The sequence below is a fragment of the Lactuca virosa genome, chromosome 1 (assembly GCF_052849685.1).
Source record: "Lactuca virosa cultivar CGN04683 chromosome 1, Lactuca_virosa_CGN04683_v6, whole genome shotgun sequence".
In the NCBI taxonomy this organism is placed as follows: domain Eukaryota; kingdom Viridiplantae; phylum Streptophyta; class Magnoliopsida; order Asterales; family Asteraceae; genus Lactuca; species Lactuca virosa.
In genome coordinates this window covers 42,611,492-42,620,258 of record NC_136426.1, presented here as the reverse complement: position 1 = coordinate 42,620,258, position 8,767 = coordinate 42,611,492, and the positions used below count along the sequence as shown (strand labels likewise).

The following is an 8,767-nucleotide window of genomic DNA, read 5'->3' as shown; positions in this document are numbered from 1 at the left end:
TTTATGAAATATGTTCGAAGTTTCGCGATATGACAATTAAATTCCTTGAGTTCGATGGAATTTATAACTTTGTTATAAACAACATACACGAAGGTGAGCCGTTTGCTGTGGCCATGCATCAATATGAAGATACAAAACACATACCGTTTAAACACGTCAAAGCTTGGCAAAAATTGAAGGAGTGCCCAAAATGATGTCATTAAAAAAATAAGGTTTAAAAAAGAGAAAATGACAAAAATAGCCAAATATACTAATCACTTTGTGGAAAATAGCCAAAAAAAAATTGAAATTGCAAAATTGGCCATGTAAATCGCAGATGGAAATGGTCCATCTGCGATTTTCACATCCCATCTGTGAATGTACAAGTGGCTAAAGCACAAGTGTGCTTTAGCCACTTGTACATTTGCAGGTGGGTATTTTTAATAATTTTTTTGTGTGTATACATAGGGGTTTACCAGGCTTAAATTGCGGATGGACACAGTCCATCTGCGATTTCCTCTCTATTCATCTGCGAAATTATGATTTTTTTTTTAATTTTTTTATTTTTTTTTATTTTAACTATGAAATCAATTGGTTTGACTACGAAATAACCTTACTATATATAAACTTTTGTAGAAAATTATCAGTTTAGTTGTTATTTGTTTAGGAAATTTCTTTAAAATCTCTCTAAAAAATGATTGAATATTTGGTTTGTCTTGTAACCGGTGGGAGATGACAAATTATTGAAACAAATCTGGAATACGTATGTCCACAAGGAGGTATTTCTTAATTCGCTTTGATATTTTCTGAGTATATTAGTTATAGTGATTTTGTATCTTTGGTGAGAAGCAAAATTGGTTTGTTAGACAAATATAGAATTAGTCTTCGTTTCCATCATCCTGAATTGAATTATTATATAGCTATAGTTGAAGACATGGATGTTAGAATGTTGATAAATGTAATCAAATGTAGTGGAGGAAGGGTTGTGAAAGTGTTTGTGGTGGTTGATGAAGGAGATGAGGTTAATGAGGCTGGTCACAGTGGAAATCAGCCGGTTGGTAATTTATGCAGCTATAAAGGGAGCAACGATCCGATAGGTACTTTCAATACTCCTAGTGTACCTCAATTTCACAGTGTTGCTGAAAATGTTAATGTTAGTTATTCACCTATTCACTATGTGGATCCTGAGAATTACAAGTATGTTGGTGATGATGATGTTGGTACATATCTTAATGATGTGGGTGGTCGTTGTGTTGATGTTCCCGAACAAGAAGTTAAAGTTATGAATAGGCGTGTAGTAGATAAAAGTAAAAAGAAAAAAAAAAATTTGAGTCAAAAAGATGAAAAAAAAGCATGTTTATGGGGATTATGTTGATGTTGCTGATGTACGTTTAGATATAACCGACTTACAAAGCAATTCAGATAGAGATGAATTGGGTGATGAACTTAAAGCTAAGTTCCCCGATAACCTTTTTTACGGTATGCCCCTTGTACCAGCATGCCCAGTTGATATTAATGAAAATATCCCAACACAGATGGTAGACATCAATCTTCAAAAGATTGAATGTGAGAGTATATTTAAGAACAAAGAACTTTTAAAGCGGTGTATTGGTAAAAAAATGTCTTCGAAAAGGTTTTCAGACGAGGACAAGTAGATCCACCAAATCAAGGTATGAGGCTGTGTGTGTTTCGAAAAATTGTTCTTGGTTACTAAGAGCAAAAGCAATTAAAAATTCCGATAAACTTTTCCAAGTGAATAAATTTGTTGATGTACACACATGTTCTTCAACAATTTTGCAACCTAATCATCGACAAGCAAACGAATATGTTTTGGGTGAATATCTTGCTGATGTTTTGGTTGAAGATTATAGTAGAGTTTATCGGGGAAAAGATATTATTAATGATATGAATGCTCAATTGAATATCAATATCTCATACCATCAGGCATGGCGTGCGAAGCAATATGCATTGTTGTTGTTAAGGGGTACGAAAGAGGATTCTTTTACCAAACTTCCGGCTTATTGTCACAATTTGGTCAAACATAATCCGGGTACGGTGACACATATTAAAACAGATGGTGATGATCGCTTTGAGTTTTTGTACGTCGCACTTGGTTGCTCGGTTAGTATTTTAATATTTTATTAATTTTTTCATTTTTATTTTGGTGTATTTGAATAGATATACAATGTATTGTAGGTACGCGCTTTTGTCAAATTTTGTAAACTGACCCTTGTAGTAGATGGAGCCCACCTAAAGGGCGAGTTCAAAGGTACCATGTTACTTGCAGTTACTAAGGACGGACAAAACCAAATATTACCGCTTGCATATGGTATATGCAAAAATGAGTGTACAGATTCTTGGACATGGTTTTTCAAAAACTATGTGATTGCATAGGCAATATGCAGGAGCTTACAATTATATTTAATAGGTCTCCATCTATAGCAACATCCGTTGCCAACATTTTTCCTCACGCTCATCACAGAATATGTGGTGTCCATTTGTATTTCAACATAGTATCTAGATTCGGGAAGAGTAACACAGTTAAAGGAATTTTTTGAGAGGCTTGTAGGGCGTACACAGTTGATGCTTTTGACGTTGCCATGGATGTTATGAAAAAGACAAAAGAACCAGTATGGGAGTACTTAAAAATTATAAATCCAGAAACTTGGTCAAGGGCACATTTTAGAGGGAACCGATACAATCTTATGTCGTCCAACAGTGCAGAGTCTATAAATGCATTATCTAGACACGCACATAAGGTGCCGATACTTATGTTGATCGATTTTTTTCGTGCAACAATGCAACAGTGGTGGTTTCAAAGACGTAACTTTGCAGGTATTAAGTTAATTTTTAATATTAATGTTTTATTAATTTAATGTTATTGATCTTAACTTGTTCATTTTGCCTGTTTTTTTAGCGGAAGCAACAACAACACTCACCCCCTGGGCCGATGATATTGTAAAAGAAAACAAAAAAACTTTTAGTAAGTGGGATGTTCGCATGATCTCAAATACGAAATACGAGGTCAAAAAGGGGGCACAAAACGTGATTGTTGATTTCCAACATATGACATGTACATGTAGGCATTGGCAACTTGATGGGATACCTTGTGGTCATGTCATAAGATGTTTAACAGTGAACAATTACCAAAACTGCTCGAGGTATGCATTAAATGCTTACTTACCGAAACACTGAGGAAAACGTATGAGGAATCAATAAACCCTTTGCCAAAGCTATCCGAATGGGATATCCCCGCTGATTTGATGATTGTTAAGCCACCTATAATGGATAAACGTCAGCCAGGCAGGCCAAGAAACACAGACTGCATTCCATCCCAAGGCGAGGGTCCAATTAGAAAAGAGTGTTCTACATGTGGTCAACTAGGATACATTAGAAACAATTGTACTGGAAGGGCGTCCGGTAGTGGAGCACGTCGCACAATTTCTACTGCAGAAATGGCATTTAATATTGGTGGTTCAGCGAGTTGCTCACAAACCTATGACGCTGATTTTGATATAAAACAACCTTGAAATGAAGAGTTGTTAACTTATTATGTATTGCAGATTATAACAATTAATGAAGCTTTTATATTATAATATTTAGTTTGCAGATTATAACAATTACATGATGTTATTTAAAAAAAACAACAAACGATCCTTTTGCACCCTAAGGTGTATCATGATAATATTACAACATTTTTGTAACTAATTTTTAAACTCAGGGAACTGCAATGGGTACTTCTCTTTCTCGATTGTTATATAGTCATCCCTAATTCTCATTTTATCTTCCAAACGATCTTTTTGCACCATAATGTGTATCAACTGCTCGTCCTTCTCAGCAAGCCATTTTCAGTCATTTTGATTGCCTTCTTAGTCTTTTTTATCCATTCTTCATGCTCTTTGATTTTGTTTTTATTGAGGTCTATCCATTCTTGAGCTTGTTTGCATTCTGATGCAATATCATTACCACGTTGAGTGAGAAGTCGGGATGACTCTTTGTCCTCTTCTTGTTGTTCTTCAGCCTTCTTCAATTCTTCAAAATTTTCATCTGACATATATGGCCCGACTGAAGAGGGTGTAAAAAAAGGGTCGACTGAATCACAGTAGTAACAATCTACTTCGTTGCATGAGCAAACTTCGAATTTGTGTGAGGAACTCATAATAAAGTCGACATTATAATAAACTGGTGCTATAAGTGGTATTTATACATACTAGTCCAAATGCTACCATTTCGTAGTCAGAGTTGTAATTCATAGTCCAACTTTGAAATGACTAGACATTAATGACAAGTCACTGTAGTAACCTGCAAATCGTAGTCAAACTCTGAAGTGACAAGACGTAAATGACTGTTTGACATGATAAGTCACTGCAGTAACCTGCAAATCGTAGTCAAACTCTGAAGTGACAAGACATAAATGACTGTTTGACATGACAAGTCACTGCAGTAACCTGCAAATCGTAGTCCAAATGCAACCATTTCGTAGTCAAAGTTGTAATTCATAGTCCTGTATTTATTAATATAAATAGATGTTTAAGATCTAAAAACCAAACACCCATATCACCTAAACGAAACCAACTCCCATATTTAGAAATGTCGTCGAATGCAGCAAGTTCTTCGAATGAAGTACCTGGTTCCAATTCTGAACGACCATGGACGACAAACGAGGTGTTGGTTCTAACACGATGCTGGCTAAGTATTAAGGATGGTGTATCGTTACTTTCTCCCCCGCATTGCCTAGTAGGTGATGAATGGACTCGCATAACAGCTTTGTTCAACCATGAGATGGGAGAAGGACAACAACGACAACAATCAGATGTTGTTACTAAATGGATGGATGTAAAGGAAGAAGTGACATGGTTCAATCGATCGTGTAATTATGCGAAAAGTACCAAAATTCATTGCCGGGTCGAAGAAGAGTTCTTGGAAGTTGTTACAGATTTTTACATCTGTGAGCGTGAAGGCAGAGACTTCGAATATGAGGAAGTTTGGAAGTTTGTTAAAAATAATCAGTATTTCATGTAGACCGCTCTATTTTCCGTTAATAATAAACCATGGACTTGTTTTTTATTTTAATGCTTTGTTTGTAGTAATGTTATAAGTTTAATGTTTCATGTAATTGTTGTTAGTTTAATAGTTTAAGTTTAATTTGTTGTTTTAATAATGTTTGTAATGGTTCATGGAATTGTTGTTAGTAATGTATTCTAATGTATTGTGAAAACTAATGCAATGAGCATTTATTAATTAAAATTAAACATAGGAGATGTATCCAATACATACGTAATACATGAAAATAACCTACTACTCACCTAAAAAATTGAAATAGTTTTTAAATAAACGGGATATATTTCAAAATATTCCAAGGGGCTTCAAACTAGAATTCCAACCCGTCACTTAATGACTTGTATTCCTCCTTAGCAGCTTCCAAGATTACCTCCTCAGTAGCATTTAAACGGGTGTCATCAATTTTGGTATAAAGATCGTTGAATAATAGAACTTCGGTTTTCATTTCATACCATCTTGGTAAGATGTCTAGTTTGTCACGATCGTTTGTTGTAGTCATTCGGTTTTCAGCGTTGAAAATATTGGTTAAACGAGTCCAAAACACTGGATCATTCAACTTGCTGGTTTCGTACACATGAATATATGCACGTGTAAGAACCAAGAACTCGTCATTGCTCCATGGTATAGAACTCATTTTTATTGAAACAAAGAGAGTAAAATGTCAAAAATAATATATGAACAGCTGTAACATCGTTTAGTAAACTATTTATTTAACTTGATGTCAATTTATAGTAGTTTATACACAATATCGCAGTCCAATCTTCTAATTTGTCTGCAATTCATAGTCCAACTTAACTGACGCACGCACTGTACTAACTGAGAACACAACAGATCACTGTTCGAGTTGACAAGTCATTCCATCGAATGAAAACACAATACACTGCTACTTGAGTTGACAAGCCATTGCACCGGGAAAATAAGGAGTCGCTATAAATAGTTGTTAATATACATTTTTATTATATCACATTACTTTTCCCCTTGCAAGTATGGACTCACCTGTACCACATATATGGAGCAACGAAGAGGAGGTTGCTTTGGTTCAAGCTTGGATTGTAACTGTAGAGGAGGATTTTCCACCGGGTCTGCCACAAGTTCGCGCTGGATCATTGTGGTCTCGTGTCTATCATTTGTTTCACCATCAAATGGGGCGTACTCAATATCGAAGAAGAAGAGATGTCAAAGCGAATTTTCTGGATTTGAAAATAAAGGTGAAGCAATTTCAACGTATTTATAACGAGTTGGATAATAAACATGCAAATATGGATGAAGACATTTTGCGACAGGTGGCTTTGGAACTATACCGTTTCGAATATGATGGTAGCGAGTTTACCCACGCAGATGCATGAAATCTTTTGAAGAATGTCCCTCCTTTTTAATATGCATGTTGGTTAAGTTAATTGTTTTTCGTTAGTTAAGTTGCTTGTTGTTGTACGTGTGTTTTGTGACTAGTTAATAAATGTCCCTTACTTTTAATGTATGTTGTTTCCTCAATCGCAATTAAAAAAGAATTAACAAAACAGGTACATAAATAACTAATACATAATACGATATAAAATGTAAATGGGGTACATGAATAACTAATACATAATACGACATAAAATGCAAACGGGGTCCATGAATAACTAATACATAATAGGACATAAAATGCAAACGGGGTACATGAATAACTACTTCTTTTACGGAGGTAACAAGACCACCGTTTCATTTGGTATTTCCCAGTGCACATGTGATGGTATAGAATTCACCAACTCAGATCCAAATGCAAGTCGATACATGAAACTAGTGAACTTATAATCAACCATTTCAGTGTCGTGTGCAGCTAAAACAATATTCAAATGTTTAGATCTCTGTCTTTCAAATAATTCACATAAAAATAAAATTATATTATTACGATATAAGTTTATAAATTAAACGAATACCTCGGTGTAAGGAGGGCACAAATACTTTGATGGATTTCGAGCCCTTGGTCTATCGGGTGTAACTTCTTTGCCATCAAAACCATAAGCATCATAATAATTTACATTTCCCGTAGTTTTTATTTCATCTTCCTCCGACACCTAAATTAATAAGCAAAAATCTCTAATTAAAAAATGTTTCAATCTACTAAAAAAAATTAAAATAAATGTAAGTATAACAACCTCTTTATCTTCATTATAATCATTTACATCAAACACATCATCATCAAATTTGTTCCTACTACAACTCGCATTCTCATTCCTCTCCTCCAACTCCTACATTAAAATTAACACATTATAGTTATTAACGAAAGACACCTTAAAAATTAATTATTAAAATCGTAACTGTAATATGTATGATAACCTTGTCGTCTTCAATATCACCAAAAACATTTTCATTTGTATTATTTTTATTCATCACTTCATCTTCTACAACCTACATTTTCAATTATAAAATATGAACACAAATTTTCAAATATGTTAATAAATTATAAAAAAAAATGTAGCGTGTAACTAACCGGTTCATCAAAATTTGTTTGGAATACTGCAGGCTCCTCAAAACTGATGTTATTCCATAGATCTTCATTATTCACTTCTTCAACAAACACCTCTGTAGGTTCTCGGTTCGTAAACACCTGTTGCTCCAGTGTATGTAGCCGTTTCAACACCTCCTCTAAGTTGGTTTCCCACTGCGCCCACCTCTACCGTGAGAGCGACCACTAGACGACATACTAGACGTAGATTCGTCTTGTCTCCTAAAATGGTCCCGTACTGGGGATGGAACTGATTTCCGTTCACCATATACATACTCTTGAAATGACATATAATAACAAGATGTCATCTCATCATCACTCGGTGACATTTTTTTCTTGATGGTTGTCCCTCTTAAAAAATTTACATATTAAAAATGCATATAAAAGTATAATAATGAATTTTATTTAAAAAAAAATTATAAACATGTGTCTTTGAAAAAATCTTGTTCACATCAACCCATTTCAATGTTTTTGTCCCACTCCATCGTTTCATCCGAGGCATGTCTCTATTTTTTCTCAATACAAATTCACACGCACGAACAGCCGGAAGCATCTCATATATCCATATCTACAATTTTTACAATTATAGTAATAAAAGTTAAAATTAAAATAACTAACATAACAATAAAACCATTTAAATATAAATAAATATTTATACCCTAAATGGAGTCGTAAATCCTGAGACGGTGTATTTTAAAGTTTGACGGCGCTCAGACAGTGATAAATATTTATTTATCTTGTTCCACGTATCCTCAAGGTCATCATAGGTAAAATCCCATAAATAGCTACCCCAAGAGAAACTAACAAAACAAAAAAAATATTTGTTATAATATAAATTATCGTTAATAATATAAAACTTTCAAAGTAGACAAAAAATACTTGTTCTAGACATCCAAATTCTCAGCAAAAAAAACCAATCTTGTGGCACCCGATCATTTATTTCTTTTCCCAAAAACTTTCACACAAAATGTATATCAAACATACTTTAACTGCATCAGCGTCGCCAACTTCTAAGAATGGTTGATTTAAAATAAAACTTTTCAGGTCACCGATTTTCACCGAACTATTTGTATAGTTCGGAAATAGCCGCTCACGCAATAAACATCTTTTTTTACTACTAACTATTTTTTCTGACACTTTTTTCCCGATATTTTTTGGATACTCCCCAAAATTCAACCCGTATATCAAACAAAACTCTTCCGGGCCATATACCATTTTCGTATCACCTACTCTAAAATA

At 34.2% G+C, this 8,767-nt stretch overlaps 1 protein-coding gene across 1 annotated transcript; it reads left to right on the top strand.

Annotated features, from left to right (window-relative positions):
- Positions 1 to 2,579: 2,579 nt before the first annotated feature.
- Positions 2,580 to 3,509, top strand: LOC145113328 (uncharacterized). The gene is made up of 3 exons (XM_079049433.1): positions 2,580 to 2,814; positions 2,897 to 3,003; positions 3,105 to 3,509. Exons 1-3 carry the CDS (start codon positions 2,580 to 2,582, stop codon positions 3,507 to 3,509), a joined length of 747 nt encoding a protein of 248 aa, XP_078905559.1.
- Positions 3,510 to 8,767: the final 5,258 nt, after the last annotated feature.